We start from the raw sequence: 24,457 nt of genomic DNA, 5'->3' as shown, positions 1-24,457 counted from the left end.
CGCACATTATTAAGAAATGAACATATATAGAATATCAGCATTTAACTTTCATGTGCATCCCTATAAATGGCCATTAAAGTCATGGGACCTTTACCTAGTGGATTGACAGCATTTACACCTTGTATGTTAATGTTATTCTTTTTGTTCTTTATTTATGAGTGTTTTTCATTTATTAATAATTTTCTCACTAATCCTCATTTTTGAGTAAAATTGCATACAAATCCTTTTTATCTTTGATATTTTAAAAGAAAAAAAAAATTCTTACTCTACAGAAAAGATTCAACATATTTATGAATACAAAAGATTTAAAAGGTTAAGCAAGACACCATAATTACAACAATACTCGATTTTACTGAGGTTTGAAATATGGTAAGGTGTAACATCGACAGTCATACTCTTATACAAGAGGAAAAGACTGTTTCATAAAGGATCTCTTGCTTATAAAGTGTCACACAATTAACAAATAGATTACAATTGTATGGTGAAGATCAGTTTAAAGTTTTGATTATACTTGAGAACTCTTAGTTGGCTGCAATAATTTTGATCTGGAAATAGATATCATAATCATTCTATATTACAATTGTTTGATTAAAGAAGTAATTAAGAATAGAAAAGTGAAACTTGCACTTGTTCATGCAATTGTGTATTTTGAGTTTGTAACCTCGGGCAGAATAAAGCACTAGTGGTATTGATGTAGGCCTTAACATAAAGGCTGTGGATTCAAGTCGAGAATTGGTGTAACTATTATAGACGTAGATCTTTGCCTTATAAAAAAAAATAAAAAAAAAAAACAAAAAAGAACAAAGCAAAAAACAGGATAAAGTAGCAAATATTTAGCTATTAAACAAATTAAAAACCTTAAAATATAATGTCTAAAAATCTTGTCAAATACCAAGTTGTCATTTTTTTTAAATCATCATCCAATACGCTCAGACCTTGCTGCTGCCACTTACATAAAACACAGGACCGAAACAAACTTGTTTCGAAAACCTAAGATACTAGATACCGAAAAATAACATGTAATATACGTTAAATACAAATACTATTCAGTTCACCAGAAAAGCATAACTGTTTCAAAAGAAAGAAATTGAAGATTGAAAGAGGAGCTACAACCTCTCAAGACCAGACTATCCGCATTTGGGAAACATTTGATGCACAAGTTATAGAAAGAAAAAGAAGACATAATATCTATTGATAGAAACAAAACAGGCACCTAATCAAAAAGAGAAAGCTAAAAGTTATAACTTGCCAAAACGCTAAATGCTTCCGATTAAAGCACCTGAGTAACTTCTTCCATTGAGCATATGCAACACCAACTTTTTAACCTCTTCTCTTCATTTACCAATGGAACAGCAGATCTAACTCTTCACTAGGATGTTGAGCATAATTGGCGACTAAATCCAAAATCTTTACATGCTTTGGTTGCTCACAACTTAAATTAAAGAATTCTTCAATTTCACCTGTCATCCAAACATTAAAAAATGTAAACACAGTACAAGGGGATCCTAATATCTAGAGGTGGTGATACAGATTTGCATTGAAACTGGTAGCTTTTAGCATGAGTTGTGACGGGCGAAGTTGAGTTGTTTGACCTGAACATTTTTTTGTTTACTTTCTACAAGTTTACTAAAGATAGATCAAACCATGTGTTAACTATGATTTTACCAAAAAGATATATTACCATCAAAATTATGGATCCTAAAAAAAATAATTAAAAAAAATATATATATTATGGATCCTTGTACAAAACAATTGGTTGCCTGCTCTAGAAGTCTAATCAGGGCAATTAACCTGTTCCCCTTATAGCGAAATTTTTTTATTCAACTCATTTTGACCCGTTTCAGATAAAATACTAACAATATTAGCCCACTCACAAGTAACAGCGTCAAAACCACCGCCTTAATAGATACTAGAGGTTTTTAATATGTGCATAAAAGTTAAAATACTCGAGTAAAAAGTATACTTCCATCAGATACCTTAATGTGCAGATTTCCATTTATAACTCAAAAAGGGGCCTCAAGAGATTCATCCCACACATCTGCACTTCCATTAGAGGCATCCTCAGCATCTTCCTCCATTGAGAGCCTAATATACTCCCTATGTGCAAACCGGTCCCACTCTGTCAATGTTGGATTCTCACGCTCCTGTTCAGAAAATTGTACTTTAATAAATTAACATTGTCAACATAATTTAATATATGAATAAGTTATACCATCCAACAATTGTTTATCATGTACCTGACGGATGAGAAACGGATCACGTGTTTCGAAGGCCATGAACTTATTGAGGTTGAAAAGAATATTGAAAACACTGCCAGAAAGTTTGGTTCCTTTCAAGTCACGTAGGGTAACATAACCCTCATCCTGCAAAAGTAAGCGAAGGTGAAAACCCTTTAAGTATCCAATACCTGATGTCCATGGCAAGCATATCATATAGCTTTTCTTTGTCTTTCATAATAAAAAAGTCAGTGTAATATAGGCATATCGCTTTTCTTTGTCTTTCGTAATAAAAAAGTCAGTGTCATATAGGCATTCAAACTGAAAAGTAATTTCTAACAGAAGAATTCTTGAACTGGTAATCATCCTGGTTTAACTCTGAAATGTAAGTTTGATTTGATAATTGATAGTAAAACGGTTTTAAGATTCTTACACTAAAGTTCAATAAATGTGGTCAATAAGTAGTTCGGATCAACACAATTTGAGCCTAACATGTTTTGACCCGGATCAAATTACCTCTCTTGACCTGTTCTTTAACTACCCAACCCATCCATTTTCCACCTCAGCATATATAGAATAGCTACAAAAATCACCTTCGGTCCAATCATGTCAACAATCTGACACAATATGTCCTCGAATAGGACAGGCTCTTGGGCCATGCATTCCATCCTATGCAACTGCTCCTCGTAGAAAAACTGCATTTCATTCCTTGTAATCACCCCATTTCCATCCAAGTCTACACATTTGAACCTGTTATCCAATATAATAGGTTGCCCAAAATATATAAAATCGATTAAAGTTTCTAGAAAAAAAAATGGAAATTGGTTTTAATGAAATCAAACAGCCCTACCAGTACTCAAGACTAGGCTCTGATGATTTATCCTCTTCCGCCAAAATAAAATAAACGAAATCTTCATATCCCATTTTCCCTTCAACATTACTCGTGAACTTTCTTGGTACCTAAGCAGAAAGCAAACAGAGTCGTATAATTCAACCATGTAAACATTGAACAAACAATAACATTTTATCTTGACGGTAACATTACAAACCTGTGAAAATATTCTGTCAACAATTCGGTATGTGAGTGCATGATTACCATATCTTATGAGGTTCTCTTTGTCTATCAAGAAATCGTGATCTGTGTCCAGCTCCCAGAACTTGCAATATATCACATAGAAGTGCTCATAGGAGAAATATCTGTAAACAAATAAACAATATTAACATAAATTCTAGAACCATGTGTGAAGTGTGAACTCTTTATGTTTAAATAAAATTACCTCAAAACTTTGTTTATATCCTCTTCCTCATCAGCATGCTGCATTGCTGCAATTAAATTTCCCCTCTTCAGCTCCCTGAGGGTAAGACGAGAATCCCCAGCTCTGTTCATGTAGTAAAAAATCCTGTATATTACCGTTTCAGCTGCCCATAACCACAATGTAAATGTTAAACGATGAACTACTCTTACAATAACCAAAATAATCACGATACAACTGTTTCAGATCTTGAAAAAAGTTCAATGGCGTTTATATGAGTTTTATGGCCTCCTTTTATATATTTTATTAATATTGTCAAAAGACCAATGGTTATTGTAAAGGAAAAACTGACATAAATGTTCAAACACCACATGTATACTAAAGCAAAGAAATAGACCATAGCTTATATGGCACCATATCCATAATGAGTTAAAAACAAAACATACCATATCTTTCCTGAAATTCTGGGGTGCTCTGTAAGAACTCCAAACCTGGATGAGTTGTCAATAGTTCGCGAAGTATGGGTTTGAAGTCCTCCTATTGCAGACATAGAGAAATTTCATATGTTGTGGTAAATCTTATATATGACTTTTGTAGACAAAAGAAAAAAATAAAAATAAAATATAAAACACAATTATGATAAATATTGCAAAGAAGAAATACCTGAGTTAAATATCTCAAATCAGGCTGCTTCAATATTGTATATATCTGGGTCGCAACATCTTTAATCAACATGTTGCCATTGACCCAGTAATCAACAAAAGCATCCCTGGGAAAAAAATTATAATAAACTTGGGAACATTGAATACACAATACAGTCAAAATTGCATAGCAAACATTACACCATTACTGTTTCTACAAAACAATAACATTCTTGCAATCTATTTTAATCTTAGGGAGAAACCTGTCGAATTAATGTTTTGTGGTCTACACTAACAAACACACACTTTACTATTTTAACTGTTTTATCAGTTAACCTGGCTACGCGACTACCGGTAACCACATGCTAATACGTATGCTTCTGAAAGTACAGACCCAACATTGTTGATATTAACAAACATGAAGAACCATGATCATTATGAAAAGAGCAAGAAAACTGTTTTTACTATTATTACAATATATAACATCAATTAGATCGCTTGTAACAAATAACTTAACATGAAGAAAATGATACCTGGTCACAACACCAGTTCCTTCAACATCAATCTTTTTAAAAAGAGCACTAGAGAAGAACGATGGCAATTTGCAAATCTCCTTTGTAAGTGGTTTAAATTCTAAACAATTAATTAAAAATTAGCCCGGTGAAACTAGATATGTATCGATCAGTTTGACTAATCATAATCTTTAAAATATGTGCAAAGACAACTGAAGAGGCATCTCACCATTCAATTGCAATCCATTCACGTGACCATAGAAAAACTGATTGGTTCTAAACAAGCATCGCTCTTTTAACTCATTAGGCGGTGGACGCCCATTCTGAAAGTAAAACTGCAACCATTCCACATATCTCAAATTAACGAGAGCAATATAAAATGCAACAGAGCAGTAGTACAACCAATAGAAAAATATACAGATGTCAATTTTGACTCACTTATGAAAGGGTAGAATTGGACTCGGAGGGTTGTGTTTTATTTCAAAATGGGTTGAACACACAAAACTAGCCAAAAGGGGGATGGGTCAAACAGGTTAAAAGTCATCTAAAGCCTATTTTAATTCATAAAAGTATAGAGCGACATAAACTGTTTTGCTCATAGATTTAGATTGTTGAACTAATACTTTCTTGATAAACATAATAAACAAACAAATTATTTATGGAAGGGTTTACAATAGGGAAAATAGGTGTTGGCAGGTAAAAACCCAACCAATAAGCAACCTGTTTTGAACCATTGGCTTTACCCAACCCGCTGATACACCTCCAGTGAAACGCTTAGCATAGATCATAGAAAACCATTATTTGCTTTCTGGTGCAAACCTGAGGTATTAATTCTTTAACTGGCTCGCTAAGTACTCTTAAAGGAGAACCTAGAACAGAAGGGCCTGCCCTGTGTTTGGCGATACGAGGAGAACCAGATGACGAACTTCTTGGCGAAAGCGGAGGTGCACTACCAGCAGGAAACATAGAAGGTACTGAACTGCCTGGAGAAGCCTTTGGGCTGGAAACTGATCCAGAGACGTTCAATGGAACACCAGCTTTAACATTGTTAAACAAAGATTTCACCTATATCCACAGAGAACATGTCATGAACAGCTTGTACACAGATGTTGATGAAACTAAAGCTGCTAGATTCGATCATCACGAAAAATAATAAGTGCAGCTTTATGCCATCCCAGATCATGCAAATTTTTATAGTGAGATCTTGGGCAATATAAGATGCTCATCTAAAAGATAACTTCTACTTTTAGTAAACAATGAATAGTTCCAACCTCAAGACAATAAAAGATGTTCATCTTCAGTTTTCGGACGCCTTAGGTGAGAGGGTCAAGCCATGCCCCATGCTAAGAAATCTAAACAACCAACGGACTTTTTGATTTTTTTTTTAGGTTTTTGATTTTCATTTTCTTGATTAATGTTAGCGTTGACGTTGTTTGGATTCACATTGTTTATAGAATTATAATCTTTATTATCTTCAAAATTTTCATAAGTTTCTTCAACATTAATTGTATTACTTTACATCCGACAAAACAACTATGTAAATATAGATCCTTGTAAATATTGAACAAGTTCTTGTTGCTTCTTTCTAAATCTAATTAGGATACCTAATGGTTGTTTAAAACGAGGAGGCATGATTAAACCGTTTCTTGATTTAGTAATCCTTCCGGAGCTTTAACACCATCGGCCACTAGACCAAGTTGTTCCTAATATGTTTATATTTTATTTCCAAAAATTTCATTAACCATAATTGATGCCCCTATCTTTGTGATGCTCGGGACTGTCGCCCACTTGGCCCAATACCAGAGTCGGGCCTAATCATGCTAAACTTATATTTCTAAGCAACGAATTATCATCTAAAGGGAAGTACCTTTAGTTGACCACAAATATGATATCATATATTAGGTCCAAACAATCTTTTCTGATATTGCGCTTCCTAGAGATAGAGAGAAATAAAGTGTGTTGCAGAGCTATAAGTATGAAATTGTTCATCGGCAGTAGTGGGACGAGGAGGTGATGACAAAAAAGAGGTGGAGACCTCTTCATCCTTCAGCAAGAGGGCCCCCTGGAGGTCCTCCAGTTCACACTAGACCTGGTCCTTGTTTTGGACAAGCCAATTAAGAAGAGACTTGTCTATTGCTAGTTCAGTAGTTCCAAGTTTTTACCAAGGCTAGTTTTTACCAAAGTTAAGGTCCAAATATGTACGAGGATGGATGTTACACTTTGTGAGCTAACCAGTATGCTAAAGTAGATGTTCTGGAAGCTACAAGAAGAGATGCTTAGCAACCGTTTGCTTTGTATATCCTACTAAAACTGGTAATTTTACAGTCAGAGGCTAGAATATGTTCTTTTATCCAAGTATGCAAGACGGACAGAAGATGGCAGCAAGGGCCTTGGAGCCATTAGCTTAATGATTGGAGCTTACCTAGATGTGACAATTCTATACACTTCCTGGTGGTTTGATATAGTAGTTCTATATTTCTATCTAATAATTTTGACTTTGAAGAACAATATGTGTTATCATGCATATATCAAACTTTATTCATGGATGGATTTTAGTTTTTGCAGGGAGACCCATCTTTGACTTAAATAATATAAACAAATAAAGAGGTCATATTTACTTGCCAGACATCCAAACTCATAGTGCACTACTAAAGTGAGATGACTAAACAAGATCATCTCATATATATCAGCCAAAAGTTGGTTTCATGAGACAATCCATTCAAACAGGATCCACATGAAGTAACTCTAGCATTGGCAGTCCCATATAACAAGATAAATACAACAATAGATAATCAAAGTAAAATTGGATTTTCAAAACTATAATTCATAAATTATTAAAACTACTACTAGCTAAAGCAACCCTGCCCCTAGCCACGATTGAGTGACTTTGTGTGTACTAAACTGATGAGGAGATTCTCATCATTTCACCATTAACGGTAAGTAAAATGTCCACATACAACAAAAAAATTTACTGGAAAACAAGACGACAATTTCCCATGGCCAAATAAATACCATTAGAATTTCTACATTGATGACATTATCGTCCTTCCTCCTTCACAATGAACTCGGGTATCGACAAAAGTCAGCCTATATTTAATGCGTATAAACCTTTCGCCAATTAGGTAAAATAGCGGCTTCCAATTAAACTATGGCCTATGTAGTTTACAAAAAAGCACAAAAGAGTACCAATATGCCATTAATGTGATACTTTATTTTAAAATATTTTCCTATATTATTTATCTAGCTGTGATATGCACACAGCATTCAGCAACACTTAACAATAAACAACGGCTAGAAGTAATACAACTGTACAACTGCGTAAATCATAATAGTATTCTCAATAGCTAACTTTCTATTGTGTACACGTAATCACCCGAAAATCATCACAAATAGCTAAATTACTCCAAGTAAACTATGGTACACAAAAAAAAACCTACAAACCTATAAATAGCATCAAAATTTCACAACTTTTCATTGCCACTTCGCCACCTTATCATAGCTACATATCTCAAAAACTAACAAATATAACAAAATGATGAAAAAATATACATATAACATAAGATATATGAAAATTACCAAAAGGGTGGTTTCAGGAAGGGAAAGCCATTGGTCGAAAAGCTTTTCGGCAACATAAGGATTCGACTTAATAGCCAAAGGAGATACTTCATTCAGCTGTAACAATTCCGGGTCAAGAAAACCCGAATCCCCATTATAATCCAAATCCATTTTTCTTCTCAAATTTCACAATCTATCATTCAGATCTCAAATATACCCAATAAATAAAAGATCACTTAATGATAATAACCCTAGTTATTATAAAAATAATATAGAAATGATGATTCAAAGCTGAAACAATTGCATTGGGACCCACTTTCCTAATTGGGAAATTGAGGTAACAGATCCTATAAATTTTGCAACTTTCGAATTGGGATTGTTGTGAAAAGATGAAAGATGTGAATAAAGATTCTTTTTTGCATGAGCTAAGATTGGAAAATTCAAAGAAAGAGAGTATGTGGTTATGTGTGTATGTCAAAATATATACTATTTATATAATATGATACATGATATGATAGATAGATATATATCATGTATATGTATATTGTATATTATGTATGTGTGTATAAGGGCACCTGAAGTGGGGGGTGATGAAGAAGAAAGGAACCCCGGGTAGGGGGGGAGTGAAGGACAAGATGCAAGATTCATTAATTAACTACTAATAAAAATCTAGACTTTTTTTCTTTTTCTTTTTGCCTAATTCATGGTCAAACATTTCTTCCCCTGTATCCATATTTTTTTAGTTTTTATAGATATTGATATTAGTATAATTATTTTTGACAAATGTATCAGAGGTTATAATTTTTATAACGGACTGTATAAATGAGTAACCCATAATTATGGTAAATTTATCAAATCATTATTTTTAACGAATGTACCACATAATACAAGTTTTATAACTGATTGTACAAATGAATAATGCACAGTTATGATTAAGTTATTAAAATAAGTGGTATTGATAACACCTCCCTTTTTTATATGTCAGATGGAACAATATTGTTTTAATAGAGTTCATATTATAAAGCTCTTTTATCCAATAATTAATAGAAATAAAAACCTAATAATAGTGACTAAAAGCATAATAATATACTAAAAGAAAACATTAACCTCTTAAACTTGAACTTGGGTTTCCTCAAATGTAGTTCTCACATAAAAACATTCTTTATCACTGGATTATTAACCCAATGATTACAGAATGGTGTATCTATATGACTCATGATATTTGTTTAGGTACATGTCCTATTGCAAACTGTTTGTCATATTTAATTTTGTCATATTGTTATATTAGAACATGTAATAGCACAAACATGTTGTTCGTGGCTTACATGGAGTAGGTTTCGTTAATAATAATTGCAATGGATAACATAAATTAAGACATAAAAAGTTAGGTTAAACTTGCAATGGAGATTGACATCGTAGTCACATATAATCCAAAATATAGAATCTTCTGTTTCTTTTAAATTTGTTGACTATAGTGAAAAACAATAACGTTATCAACAGGTTAATTAATGGGAAGTAGACAAACTGTTAGTGAAGCAAAGTTGATGGAGGAACCGAAAGAAAAACCGACTACACACTTACAAACTTACAAGCCAAAATTCCTTCTCTACCCCAATTAGTGACCAATTAACCGTCAGATGAAATTAACCGATTTTGAGTTTCTTAAAAGAGGTATACCATTCGAACAACGTTAACATCCAAACTAATCTAGAAGAAAGGTGGTTCAATTTTACAATATAGATTTTTTCATAATTTTCGCATGTTACTTCAAAGTTAAAACTATCTAAAAAACACCAAACACTTTCACCACTTCTTTTGCGTGTATGCTCACTGTGAATCAAGATAAATCACTTTTCAGCCAGATCAAAAATATACTTACTTTGAACATGTATATTATCTCCCATATTGAAAACGTTTCTAAGAGCATTTTTTTCAGCCAGATCAAAAATATACTTACTTTGAATATGTATATTATCTCCCATATTGAAAACGTTTCTAAGAGCATTTTTAAAATATTAAAATCATTGTTAAAGGTGGCTAAAGTCTTTAGTGTCGTTTTTGAACTCTAATACCTGCACGGTATATGAATAAGGTTAAGATGTAAGCAAATTAGCTAAATAGAAATGTTTCTTCTATTTTTTTACTTAAATGATATAAAATGTCTTTCAACGAGGATTGAACTTATAGCTTCCTTCGTAAAGATTAAATAAGAAATTGAAACGGATAAATAGATTAAAATGGTCAAAGTTTTAAAGGTCATGTTTGGGAGCTGTTTTTTTCTTTTACTAGTCTCCAGACCGTCCAGCCACCAGGGTTCACTTAAAAACATATAAAAGGTCCAAAAAAGAGAAACAACTATAAATCCAGAAAACAAACAACTTTTCCGGCTAAAAAGTGATGTCAGGAACAGATCAATTCAGTTCATCTCTTCTTCATCAACTAGAATCCATCCTCGAATCAGATCCTTTTATGTAAGTTTAATCTATCAAAAAACCCTAACCCTAATTACTTCATAATCCTCAAATTGAACACATTTAAATCACTAATATTCTAATTAAAACATAAAATCTTAACCCTTGTGTGCTCAATTGTCTAATGGTATCGTAAATTTTGAAACTTGAACATAACCCTAGATTCCCCTAATTTAGCTTTAGTTAGTGGAGAAAAAAATTGGCAAAGTAAAAGGATTTTTGCTAACAATAGCCGGCCCGAAATAATATGTTGTACATAACTTAAAATTAATGATCAATCGTTGGTGTACGACACTTTATTGCGTGTTAACCTAACAAAATGCTAGGATAAGAAATCATAAAATACCAACTTTGACAATGTGGGTATGTAACATTTTATATCTCGTAATTAATGTAATATAAATAAAAAAAAGTTTCAAACTTTGGGGAACACTGACTGAAAATTTGTGATTTTATGTTACTTTCTTTGTTGGATTTTGTATATGTTACATTTTTTTGGTAGTTCCTTTCAACTGTTGTGTGAAATTTGGGAATTTGGATTTTGTTACCTTTTGCTATAACTTTTTCCTTGTTATTGTTCCGTAAAATTTTGTAAATTGGATTTATTTTACGTTACTAGAATAGTACATGTGCGATGCAACGGACATAGATAACTTTACTTAGTTTCTTTCTAATTTAATAAAATGATATATGAAGTACCACAGAGAAAAAGTTCCATGGCTGGTAGCAGACAACGGTGGATGACTGCTGGTGATGCTGGTGTATGAGGCTGGCGGCGTGTCGCTTTTTATTTGATTGGATTGGGAGAATGAGTGATGTTGTGTTTTGTGCTTAATCTTATACTGGGGGCGAGGGTTTTGCTTTATACAATAGTACATATAGGAATATTGCTTGTTATAGAATTTAGTGAGATTATATATGTATTTTGAACTGCCTAACTTTATGTTTTAATTTTAATATGTGAACAGTGATGAAGTGGGGTTTGTGCATCCGTCACAGTTTGCTGCTATTAGTGACTCATCTATGTCATTGGAGGTTCCATTGGAAAATGAGGGTGAGAATGATGCTAGTAATATGGCTTTTTGGAGTAGAGAACACAAGTTAGGGATCTCGACTCACGTGATGCAGCCGTTATACATCGCTGCTAAATGTGCGTTTATGTCTTCACTAGAGCAGTATAGAACGAGGATCAGTTTACACAAGATGATAGTGACCTTTGATTCATCTTCGCTTGTCTCCATTGAAAATGATGTATTGAAGCATAGCAAGGCACTTTTGTTGTTGAGTTGTGATTTTGGAACTGCATGGAATGGCAGGTATTTATCTCCTTTTTATCCGCCACACAGCAGTTTTTCGTATATTCAACTTTTACTTTTAATTTAGTTATGTTTTCTGTTTTGTGAAGCCATTTCTGACAGATGGATTGTTGTTTGTTTATGATGCTTTTCAGGAAGGAAGTTGTTGTAAAAAAGCAGGATGTTATACTATATCTTGATGAGCTCAAGTTTTCAAGTTTGGTTCTTTCATATTCACCAAAAAGTGAGCGTGCTTGGAGCCATAGGTAACATTTGGGAAGGTAGCTCCTCTATTGGTACAAAATTATCATTTCTGTCAGACAATATTATATTTTTTCTGATTATCTTTATCCAAGAAAGTCTCTTTGCTTTATAAAAGTAATGTTCTATTAGGGTTCAAAGTTTCAAAATATTCTGGGTTTGTTCCAAAGATGAAAGGGTCATAAGAATTTATAGTTTTAAATAACATATATTATTTTCTTGTTTCATACTCCGTATTAGTTATGGAGTATGTTTTTGAGTGAAAATTGAAAAGTTGTTTCTGATGTCTAGTTTATGTACCCAATCTTTCAATAGTTCCTTTCATTTTTATGCAAATTTATGATAGGCGATGGGTGATCAAGATGATAGCGGGCAAGTATACAGATCTGCATGAGGTTTTGAGTAGTGAATCTGAACTAGCCAAAAGAATAGCAGAGGTTAGTACTCAGTTTGAAATCTGATGTTTATGGGTTTTAATTGTCGTTCTTCTTTTGTATTAATCCTCTCTAGCTAGTCTTCTATTGTAATTACTAAACAAGATTATTTCTTTTATTTTATGAGTAGATTAAGCATCTGTTGACTCGTTGGAGTCAGTGGTCATTTACATACATTAGGCATTATTCTTGTCTTTTTTAGTATGTAATAGTTTCATTGTTAGCTATGCTTGTTTACATATGCCCGGCCTGTCGTGCATATGAATTGATGTAGTACTTCTGCTACATTACTTTTAATACTGTTTTGATTGTTGTTATGAAAGTGAAACGGGGTATCCCTTTACCCAAAAATAGATTAATCATCTGTTAGTAAGAACACAACTCATCACAATGTTTGTCGACTGTAGTTATTTGGTTACACCGCTTACCCTAATCCTGCTGTTTTTTACTTAACAGAAGTCAAAGATGAACTACCGTGCATGGAATCATCGTTGTTGGTTAGTTTCATACATGTCTAAAAGTCAGGTACCAACTTAAGACATTGTGGTCTGTTAATGTTGCAAACCTCTTTTTGTTGAGTTGCAAAATTGGTGGGTTGTGTAATGGGTGAAATTGGATTCGGTCAAAAAGAGCAGTTTTGTAGTATGGGTCAGATTGGTTTATACACAAACATATTTTATGTCATATTGAAACTCTTCATTAATCAAGTGTGGCCTTAGATATGATAACGAGTCGCGAAATTGTGACATTAGTATTCGAAGTAATAAATGAGGTGATTAAAGAGGTTGTATGCATTAAAAATACACTTTAGGTGACTTTCAGCATATTTGACTGGTTTCTTTTCTAGCCAACCTTTCGTTTTCAACTCATTTGAGATAAAATATAACTATGCTGATGCTTTTGTAAGTATATGGGTCAAAATGGCCACCTCTTTTTTTTTTTTTTTGTTCAATGGCAGTTCTTCTAGAGAGAATTTTGATGTCTGGTACATGTCCACCTAATCCAAAAAGTCAAGCTCCATTTCTATAACTTGTTTATTATAGTTCATGAGTCTTAATGCGATATTATTGGTTGTCTCAGGTAGTTGATGAGTTAGTTAAATATCGTGATTGGGCTGGATTACATGTTGCTGATAACTCTTGCTTTCACTATCGAACGGTATCTTTCTGTTTCAACCAAGTACCTGTCTATTTATGTGCACACACACTTGTCTAGCAAGTGTAGTTATTTTTGTTTTATGCCTACCATCTTTTGTAATGTCACAAGTTTTTTTGTTTTTTTTTTTCCACTTTTTATTTGTTTAGTTAGTGAGACTGAAAACTAACTAATTGGGCAGCGGTTAATGACCAGGACATTAGAAGATTCGTGGCATAAAGAAGATTCAAAAGCTACCCCTGCACATATTCCAGAAGTTTCTCAACTTTGGAAGGTTTAATAATTTATATCCTAGATACCTTGCAGGATAATTCTCTAATTTATCTGCATTCATGATCTCCTTTAAGTTTGTTTGCATTTGACAGGAAGAGCTTACGTGGAGTGAGATTTTACTCAAACGTTACATAGGAAGAGAGGTATGTTCATCATCGTCTTGTCTTGTTTTATATTTTATTTTGAAAACATCGTCAACGTAGCTGATCTTCTGTGTTGTTATCTATGTGTTCCAGGCGTTATGGCTTTATCGTCGTTTCCTATCACTGTACTGGATAAAGCATTTTGCGGGTCATATGGGTGAGACCCACGTGGATCTATTTGTGGATAGTGAATTACAACTCTTCCGTTCATGTACGACCATTCCGGATAATGTTTTTGAGGATTTCCAGTCACAAGCAATGTTCGCTGCTACTTACATGATGTGGTTGATTACGGTAATGTCAACTTTTTTATATATTCACTCAAAGATACTCCGTATGACATATATATGTTGCTGCTTTCTTATGTTTAAATCTCTCTTTATATACCTACGGTAGCAAATGGATGAACCTCAAAGTGTGGAGACTCGAGATAAGGTAGGAAAAGAACTAGAAGAAGTATTGACCAAGGTATTCCCTGAAAAGGCTTTTCTTTGGGATCTTGTGAGGGCTAAAAGCGGAGGCCTGATAGGTGTATGAAATGTTTCTTATTAGCTTGTAATGCCAGTGCAAGGTATAAGTCGTTGATATTCAGTTCAGTTTGGGATTCATTCGTGATTCTGAAATGATAACATTAATAAATTGAATGAAGATAAAGGAAATATTGGAGATAGTGAAAGAAGATTTACAAATTACTGTCTTTTTTTTGAAGCCCATGTATATTACTGTATGTACATAATAACTTTGATGAATATTCCATAATGGCATAAACATCCAGGTCTGAGGGTCACGGTGGGTGGAAATTTGGAGTATTTTGTAGTCCCTTAGCTTAGAACAGACTAGAGGTATTGGAAGAGAAAAGAAGATTTACAAATTTGTAATAATGAAAAAAATATAAAAAAAAAACCCCTTTTTAACCAGTTTAACATGATACTAAAATTTATCTTCTTCAATTACACTGACCATCATTCAAAGATAATGGCGACGAGAGGAAAATATCGGCTCCCATAGACTTGTTTACACAGTGGTAACATTGAATTTGATCGATAAAAGTTCTTAATTAAACTGAATAATTGACGAACGCAATTCTAATATGCATATAATTAAATTTTACTTATAGCCAAGTTAGAATATCTAGCAATTTTGGTATGCCACATTGTCAATGAAATAATAAACATAAACTACCATTATATCCGTGCGTTATGACGAATATCATTGATCAACAAGATAAAGATCATAATATATCGGTTTGCATATTAGTTGGACCGGTCGAATCGGTTCAACCGTATTAAAAAACGGGAGGATATCTTTAATAAAAATAAATATCATAATATACTACAAAATTTTCAATGTAGTTATTATATTGCCCTTAAATATTACGAGTAACAAGTTTTTAGCAAATATATATAGTGTTAAATATTAACAAGTTTTTAGCAAACTTATATGGTTTAACCACATCAAAAACAAATCATAAATCGCAATAATTGAAACCGAGTCAACGTGCAAACAATACCTAATGTGGCATTGCCTCAAATAGATATATAGTATCTAATTTGACAAATTTCTAAGCAAACATATCCATAACAAAGTGATGTTTAAACAAGTGGTTGTCGATTAAACGCATGTACACATAACGAAACCATATAAACATGATGACTAAGGCCCCGCAACGCGGGGCGTATAAACCGCTAGTTAACACTTATTTATCACCCTATTAAAGTTACTAATAGGGTTGGCAACCCACCTTTCATCATTTTTCTCACTACTCACTTCTAACCAATCACAGCATGCCACCTCAACTCCACCACTCACTCACCACTCATCCAAATTTCATTGGCATCCGACCACTCACTTCACCACTCATTTTACAATTTTCATTTTATTTAAACATTAAATTTCATTAAACTAAAGATATTCAAATACATAAACAATACATAAATAATTCTTGGAATTAAAACAAATAAAAAAAACATACTAGAAATACGACTACTCCTCATCATCGTTCGGTTGGAGGTGTGGTAAGTTTAGACCCGCTAGATGCTCTGTCAGATCATACCGTTTCGCACGTGAACGGGCCGTGGAACTTTCGGCTTATTCGGACTCAATGACGTTCACAAATACCTCTAAACTACTATCGTCGGACCATTCGAACGGTTCGTTGATGATTGTGGTGGAACCAATATGTTTTTGCATTTTTTTAGTGTGTGTATGTTTGAGTTGTAGTGTGTTTTTTAAAAGAGAAAGTGAATGTGATATGTGTGTTTTGTAGTTGTAGTGTGTGTGTTTTGTGTTGTGAGTTGTGAGTATATATAAACTAAAAAAAAAAAAAACCCTGCAAGTTAACGTTGTGGTCAAAATAGCCGTTGGAACCCACTTCGATTTTGTATGCCGCGCAAGTTCACCCGCGTGGTCTGACCACGCAATTCGACCCCACGACGTGTGGTGGGTTGATGGCGGCGGTGTTCCGTGGTGGCGCCGCGATGACCACGCGCCCATGATCCACCCGTTGCTAACGCCCTAATAGTTATACATGTTGCTTTAGAGTTTGATACTTTAATTTATTACTCTAGTTGATATAATATAGATTAAAATCTATATTTAAATTGACATATCATGAATCTAATTTATTCACGTATCTTGACAGGTTTAAAGGGCCAAAAGTATTTTCTTTAGGAAATGCAATTTTTTTATGTTTGGGTTTTACTAATAACAGTTTTTTGGGTTGTCATTAACGTGTATAAGTTACTTGTGTTTTATCATAAAATTTAAAAGATAAGTTTTCGATATTAGAAAATACAAGTTTTTTATACTTTTTAATGATAGTCCTATTAGAAAAATACTTAATGTTTTCACAAAATCATTATCCGTTCACAAATAAACTAAAAGAGTTAGTTTGAAATGTTGGTTCACAATTGTAAGAAGACAAAAGATAACCTACCATACACACATTTATTGCATGTCTTCCACATTTCCACCCACTCCTCCTATATCCGTCTCTTTAAACATTTCTTCTTCTATTTTCAAAGAAAGGCTAGTGACGATTTTTTATAATAGGTAGCTAATTTTGACATGTTTCAATTAGAATGGGCCATGTTTCACTGTCAGTGGCAATGTTTACAATTTCTTTTCGATTTTGTTTACATTTTGATCAACAAATCATTTAGTTTACCTTTCAATTTATAAATCAAGAAAAAAACGGATCTCATATTCATTTAACATCATTCTCATCTTCTTCTTTTAGGAAAGCATATCTCAAATAACTTAATAAAACCCACGTTATCAAACGAAAAATCATCTCAGTAAAAGATATTGTTATGCACCTCAGTTTCGGTTAACATGTTGGTGGTGGTCATTACTGGTTTTGATGCTGGCGTGGTTGGCGGGTTTCGTCGGAGATAGAAAAGGTTGGGTATCAATTTTTGTTGGGATTGTGGGTGTGTTTTGTACTTTTGTGTGCGTGGTTTTCTCCGGTGTGTCTCGTGTGTGTGTGTTTGTTTTTTTATGTATTTGTTTGATGATAGAAAGGGTTTGAAAATTATTGTGAGAGGCTACTAATGTTAACCCTTTCCAGCGTCACATAAAAAAAAACACTTCAAAGACTAATCTTCCAAAAACACATCTAATACACTTCATCCCCAAAATACTAGTTTTGGAGTCCCAATTATTTAATTTCTACCTTTTATCTAAATTTTACACTTTTAACTCTACTTAATATAATACTAATAAAAATAATAATAATTAACAATAATACAATACATAAAAAGAAGTCTTTGTGCTGCCTCACACACACCAAATTCAACCAATTAAAACTAAAATGAACCTCCCTTCCATATTTATTGTCCCCACTTTTATCATTATTATTGTCAACCTCATCTTTTTCTTCACGTGATGATTCCGTTGGAAAAAAAAAGCCCTCCAACTTTCAAACTTGTAAAACACACACATATATATATATATCTATCTATTTATGTATATATTATATAAATAAACTTATCTCTGAAAGAGGAAAAAAAAATAAAAACACGGAATTACAACTCGTCCCTCCATGAACGAAAGCACCGGAGGAGCAAGGCGGACGAACAAGGGACGAGTCCCACCTAATGGTGTGGACTCGTCCCTATCAGGTGGACGAACCCAGGAACGAAGGCATTAGGTAGCCTCTAGGAGTATTTTAGATAAAAGGTAAGGAAAATAGAAAACAATTAAATTAATTTATTAAGAGCAAATTGAATGTGTCCAATGTTATTACTCGTATTATATATGTATGTGTGTGAGAGAGAGCGCGCTAGAAATTGTGTTAAAATATAAAACAAAAGTAATTAATACATTGTATTAATTTACCCAATGTGCTACAGTAACTCTCAATTTACTTCAAATTGTAACACAAAGTCTTCAGATTGCAATGTAGCCCATTGTTGGTGGTAAGAGTTTCCACATCTCAAGGTCAGATTCTTGCAGTTGGCATATCAAGCAACTCAAGATCAAGGTCTAGTAGGGTTGAAAAGATTTCATTGGTTATGAGCATGGAATGTGTGATGCCAATAAAAATGATTTATCCTCACACCTCCTCATCCTTAGAAGAGGTCAAGGTTGTGATTGCAAGTAAATTTAAGATTGTAGTGGAAGAAGTCTAACAATTTAATTTACTCTTTTCAAGGGACATAAGTAGGGTTATAAGTGAACAAGATTGGACAAATTTTATGGACTCGTTTTGGGGACCCCATGGCCCAAGTTGATACTTTTCTCAACAGGGCCACATGAAAAACAACATGTTCTTTGCTAGCTAAGTACAAGCTAATTGCACCTAGCTAACAAAAAGCATGCTTAGCTTGTACCTAGCTAGCAAAGAGCATGTTGTTCTTCATGTGGCACTATTCAGAAGCGCAAGTACTTGGGCTATGGGGTCCCCAAAACGAGTCCACAAGTCTACTAAATCAGTCCAATTTTGTTCACTTCCGAGTTCCACCCTTGTCCCTTAAAAAAATACATTAATTTGTTGACTTCTTCTACTGCAATCTCAAGTTTACTTGCAATCACAACCTTGACCTCCTCAAAGGATGAGGAGGTGTAAGGATACACCATTCTTATTGACATCACACCTTCATGCTCACAACCAATGAAATCTTTTCTACCCTACTAGACCATAATCTTGAGTTGTTTGATGTGCCAACAGCAGGAGCCTAACTTTGAGATGTGGAAGCTTCACCATCAACCTTGGGCCATCTTGAAAAACCGAAGACTTTGTTGGCAATTTGAAGTGATTGAGAGTTATTGCAGCAAATTAGGTAATTTAATATAATGTATTAATTACTTTTATTTTATTTTTTTACGCAACTTCTAGCTCCCTCCCCCTCTCACTCACTCACTCACACACACACACAGAGATATATATAATATCTTTCTCTCTCTCTCTCTCTGATAAGCGTTCATTTTGTGATAAAAACCCCTATCGAAAGACCTCATTTCAATGTCTTAAATGAGTTAATATTCCGGAACTGTTGGTACTTAATAGATTCTATGTTTATGCAAGTTCACGGAAGATGTGAGTGAGGGTAAATGGCATGAAGTGACTCAAGATGAAGGCCTATGAAGTTACAAGACACAAGGAGGTGATTCGGGAGTCGAACGAAGTGAAACGAGAAGTAGCAGGAGCTGCAAGCGCCGTTGGAGCCTATCCAGTGCCGCTGGGCGGCCCAGTTTAGCAAACCGACTTATACCTCTATTTAAGCCAAAGTAGCCCTCAAAACCCTAAGAAAGAGCTGATTTAGTAGCCTTAGCCACCCACATCAAACCCTAGGTCGACTTTGTAGATTCCAAGGAGGTTTTGGAGCTTCTGACACCTTCTGATCTTCATTTTCTACCTAGATTTACTCTTTTATTTTACTTTCAGTTGGTAAACAATGTATTTCGTCTTTTCAAACTTTGTTATTCCTTTAATAACGGTAGGCTAATAAGCCGAATACTTGTTAGGATCGATGTGATAATGTAAGACACTTATTTATTTTACTTTATTTGTAGATCTGTTGGAGTGTGTTTTACTGTTTGTCGTAGATCCACGTTTTACTATCATATTATTATCGGTTCTATATCTGCATGTATTGATTTAATTCTGGTGACCGGTCTATAATCATACACTAGGATTAATACATAAAGATAGAAAACACTAGTCGTTCTTTAACTAGATGTAAAAGGTGATTCACTTATAATTAAGGGATCCAGAACCATAGTAATTAGGATGAATAGAACATAATGCTTAACAATGTCAGACGCGATCCAGTGACATGGAAACGTGGACTGTGGTCACCGGAGGGAATTTTTACCTGGTCATGGCTTAAGAGCCGGGTAACTTAAAGATGAATTAGTAACACAAACTTTAGGTCATCAATGCTTAAACAATGAATCTAACGAGAATTTGTTTAAAGAAGTAGTGTGAGTCTAGGGACAACACTAGTTACTTAGGCAAAGTGAATCTAACGAGAATCTGAGCCATGATTAAGTTTCCAACAGTCTAGCAAGTAGGTAGGATAACATTCGGTCGTGTCATGAGATATGAGATGCCAAACAAGTATTTTAATTTTATTACTGCTATTTGCTTTTTCAAATTATTTTCAGACTAAGCCTCTCGCTGAATAAGTGGTTGCGGCTTTTATTTACTTTTCAGTATTTTTATTAGTTTAAAAGGAAATCGTGACAACCCCCAACCACTAGAATTACACGTATTACTAGATTAGGTAAAGCAACGCATTCCTGCGAACGATCTTGTACTTATCACTTAACTATACTACATTTGATTGGGTCCCCTTTCCGTTAAGGTGTGTGTATGTGTGTGTGTGTTTTGGGTTAATTACTTATATAACTTTTATAAATTTAAACATAAAACAAAAACCACTTATCACTCTCACTCTCTCTCTCTCTCTCTCACGCATACACACATACATACATATACATATATAATACCACTAATATGTAGCATTGGACACTGACCTCCTAAAAATAAAGCAGCATTGGAAACAGTAAATTGCCCCCTAGAGTCTGAAACACTCTGTTTAGTGAGTGTTATGTTTTCATTGTTTACATTAATCACCACAATTTCATCAATAATAGTCATATTATCCCCCGCATTCCCATTAACAACTGCCATATTCATGTATACCTCATTTTCTTATTGAAATTCAGCAGCATGCTCAACAACTTCCATATTATCACCACCATTTTCATTAAAAACTCCCATATTCAATTCTCTCCATTCTCTTGCTCAGCTTCTACATAATGCTCAACACCACCCATATTTTCACCAACATTCCCATTAACAATTTCCATAACCATAATCTCCCCATTTGCTGGTTCAACTTCTGTATCCTTAATACCACCAATCTCATTCTCATAATCACTTTCACTTCGAACTGCAAGTATTGGTCAATTTCAGCATGCTCCTTCCTCAATCTCATGTTCATTTTCTTAAGGGACATCATTACCAGCCAAATTAGTGTTTTCAAAGACCTGATCATCATGTGCAACAAACTCTAAGAAATCAAAATCTATGCTTTCAATGACCTCTTGGATACCAATATGATCCAAATTTGGAAGTCCTTTATGTTATTGTAAACCATTTTTACTCATGTAGCAATAAAATTTTATCACCATTTTCAAAAAAGAAAACCCTTTTCAAAATGGATATTCTAATAGACTAATAAAAAACAGAGCAACAATAAATGGATCAAACCCTAGAGTTTACTTTTTTATGCAATTAAACAATATACATTGACTAATCAATTGATGGTTTTTATAAAATTTAATATTAATGGTCTTCTCGATATTCATTAGTAATATGAAAATTAATCAAGATTCTTGTACCGAAACCAACCCAAAAAAGCGACATGAACATTATGTTTTTGAGTTTTTTTAAAAAAGAAAAGAAAATAATACAATGATAAAAACAGTGATTAGTCAATACATATCGATTAATCAGTTGATGTTTTTTATAAAATATAATGATAACGGTCTTCTTGATATTAACTAGAAATGTGAAAATTTTATATGATGTTAATGGAAGTACCCGTTTCTTTTAATCAAGATCAAGATTATTCCATTTGAAGATTAGAAAGTTACCTCATTGTTTATATGAATGTGGACTTACTTGGGATAGAAGAAAAGGGAATTAGGGATAGAAGAAAAAGGACTTGTGATCGAAGAAAAAGAAGTCATAGTTACTTATTTGGTAATTGATGTTTATATATATAAGAGTTAATTACATTTTTCGTCCCTGTGGTTTGTACCAACTTTCACATATCATCCTTGAGATCACGAAATTACGCGTTTCATCCTTAGGTTTGGAATTCCGTTAACATGTTTAGTCCACAGCCCATAACGACGTTAAAATTATGGTCATGTGACCTACACACAGAAGGTATAATGGTCATTCTGTTACATAGACCAAAAATGTAATCAACTCTTGTAATATGTATCTGTATCTATCATATACCTGTATCCATCAAGCTATCATCATCATCATCATCAACACTTATAAACACCAGATGTTCAGATCTTCATCATCCAATCAATTTTTTTAAAAAAAATATTTATATACACTATTGATTTATCTTCTATCTCTTAAAAACTCCAATCTCTTCCATTAATCACCACCTCACTACCATTCTAACCACCACCACTTCCACCAACCACAAAATACATACATGAAATCATAAATAAAATCATAAATAAAAACTATAAAAATTGATCCTCACACATCAACATGTAAATCATAACCATAAACTCATATATTTACATTCAATCAAATAAAACTAAACTCCCCATATATACATACACATCTGGAAATCAACAATAAAACAAAAACCTTCAAAAAGAACAACAGATCCATGACCCTTCAGATGCAGCATCGGATCTCTTCACCATAGTCCCATCACCGTCGGAACCACCAGCACCAGATCTGGCACCCTTTCCCTTGCCATCCCCATGCCTGGATCTTTAGATCGATCGATGGATGACGTTTCTATACTTTAGTTATTTATTTTCATTTGTGGATATATAGGAATATATGGATTGTATGCTTCGAGCCTTGGATCAATTGATAATTGAGTGATTTAGTGATTTACAGAAGGAGAATCAAGATATATGGATACTTTTTTTATTTATTTATATTCTATTTGTGAGAGATATATTCTTGGATGAATAGATAGTTAAGTGTATATATACTTATATATCTATAGATTTATGTGAGAATGGAAAGATATATGTTTTTATAATTGAAATCCATTTTGTTGTGCTACGTCTGCTACAAAAATAGTTGAAATCACATTCTTATTCATATGTTTTGTTACTTGATATATAAATATCGATGTAGATAATAATTTTTTTTGTATTTATTTATTTATCTGATAGATGGATTGTTTGTAAATGTTCAAAATTTTAGACTTTTTGATCTTAAAATATCAAGTTATTAACTTTGATGGGTGTTATGATTAATTTTAAATATGAAGATCTGGAAAAAAAAATTTTGTTTTAGGATTGTGTTTATTTTCTCTTTGATTTTAAAAAAAAATTCATGTTACAAGAGTTAATTACGTTTTTAGTCCAATATCCAAGGAAATGACTAATTTGCCTTCAATGTGCGTCTCACGTGACCACCAACTTAACGTCGTTATAGACTGTGGACTAAACATGTTAACGGAATTCCAAACCTAAGGATGAAACGTGTAATTTCGTGATCTCAATGATGATATGTGAAAGTTGGTGCAAACCACAGGGACGAAAAATGTAACTAACTCTATATATAAATTAGCACGGTGCCTTTACAATATGACAGTGATGGTGACAGCGACGGTTTGGTGGTGGGGGCGGATTGTTGGTGATGGAGGCGGCGTTGTATTGTTTAAATAATTGATGTAAAAGTAATTAATTTAAAGGGTTAATTGAGTATTTTAACAGATAAATTATTGATAGTGTAATTTATCGTTAATGTTAAGGGATAATATATACGAAGATATATTAAGGGATGCTAGGTTATTTTTCAACACCAAAAATAAAATGATATTTTTTTTATAAATAGAAAATGCTACAATGACTAACATAGCAACATATTACTAACCATTTTTTATTATCTGACATGGAAAATGCTAAAATGCTCGTCGTTTTAGCATATCTATATCTATAACCCCTTATAAAAGATATTGAATTTTCCTATTTTAAGAAATTCAACACTTTTTTATACTCAAAATACCCTTATTTCTTAAT

General features: G+C 33.4%; 2 protein-coding genes across 4 annotated transcripts; one reads left to right on the top strand and one right to left on the bottom strand.

Annotated features, from left to right (window-relative positions):
• Positions 1–1,003: 1,003 nt before the first annotated feature.
• On the bottom strand, positions 1,004–8,719 carry LOC122610530 (serine/threonine protein phosphatase 2A regulatory subunit B''beta-like). Its single transcript, XM_043783513.1, has 13 exons — positions 8,199–8,719; positions 5,442–5,687; positions 4,852–4,957; positions 4,644–4,743; positions 4,133–4,238; positions 3,916–4,006; positions 3,494–3,635; positions 3,266–3,413; positions 3,067–3,176; positions 2,810–2,966; positions 2,238–2,363; positions 1,977–2,144; positions 1,004–1,460 (listed from the first exon to the last, which is right to left on the bottom strand). Exons 1-12 carry the CDS (start codon positions 8,346–8,348, stop codon positions 2,004–2,006), a joined length of 1,623 nt encoding a protein of 540 aa, XP_043639448.1. The 5' UTR covers positions 8,349–8,719; the 3' UTR covers positions 1,004–1,460; positions 1,977–2,003.
• Positions 8,720–10,466: 1,747 nt separating this feature from the next.
• On the top strand, positions 10,467–14,898 carry LOC122604292 (protein prenyltransferase alpha subunit repeat-containing protein 1). Of its 3 annotated transcripts, XM_043777180.1 has the most exons (10): positions 10,491–10,648; positions 11,617–11,964; positions 12,099–12,209; positions 12,551–12,641; positions 13,095–13,163; positions 13,719–13,796; positions 13,975–14,067; positions 14,159–14,209; positions 14,303–14,503; positions 14,606–14,898. In XM_043777180.1, the coding sequence occupies exons 1-10, from the start codon at positions 10,575–10,577 to the stop codon at positions 14,744–14,746; spliced, it is 1,257 nt and encodes a 418-aa protein (XP_043633115.1). In that variant the 5' UTR covers positions 10,491–10,574; the 3' UTR covers positions 14,747–14,898. The 3 variants fall into 3 exon arrangements, 1 of the variants encoding a protein (XP_043633115.1); XR_006324528.1 differs by lacking the exon at positions 14,606–14,898 and having other exon boundaries at positions 10,467–10,648; positions 13,989–14,209; positions 14,303–14,351; XR_006324529.1 differs by lacking the exons at positions 14,303–14,503; positions 14,606–14,898 and having other exon boundaries at positions 10,467–10,648; positions 13,989–14,067.
• The last annotated feature ends 9,559 nt before the right edge of the window (positions 14,899–24,457 follow it).

The sequence above is a fragment of the Erigeron canadensis genome, chromosome 1, assembly GCF_010389155.1.
Source record: "Erigeron canadensis isolate Cc75 chromosome 1, C_canadensis_v1, whole genome shotgun sequence".
NCBI classification, from domain to species: domain Eukaryota; kingdom Viridiplantae; phylum Streptophyta; class Magnoliopsida; order Asterales; family Asteraceae; genus Erigeron; species Erigeron canadensis.
The sequence above is the reverse complement of the archived record's forward strand: the minus strand, read 5'-3'. Positions and strand labels throughout refer to the sequence as shown.

Bases quoted from the DNA above. Each gene is read 5' to 3' on its own strand.
- LOC122610530 (XM_043783513.1), bottom strand. From the start codon at position 8,348: ATGGATTTGGATTATAATGGGGATTCGGGTTTTCTTGACCCGGAATTG. The intron at 4,744-4,851 runs GTGAGATGCCTC...TTAATTGTTTAG, and splicing joins GAATGGATTGCAATTGAATG to AATTTAAACCACTTACAAAG. The intron at 2,364-2,809 runs GTGATTTTTGTA...TTACTTTTGCAG, and splicing joins TTGACATGATTGGACCGAAG to GATGAGGGTTATGTTACCCT.
- LOC122604292 (XM_043777180.1), top strand. From the start codon at position 10,575: ATGTCAGGAACAGATCAATTCAGTTCATCTCTTCTTCATCAACTAGAA. The intron at 12,642-13,094 runs GTTAGTACTCAG...TTTACTTAACAG, and splicing joins TAGCCAAAAGAATAGCAGAG to AAGTCAAAGATGAACTACCG. The intron at 14,504-14,605 runs GTAATGTCAACT...TACCTACGGTAG, and splicing joins ACATGATGTGGTTGATTACG to CAAATGGATGAACCTCAAAG.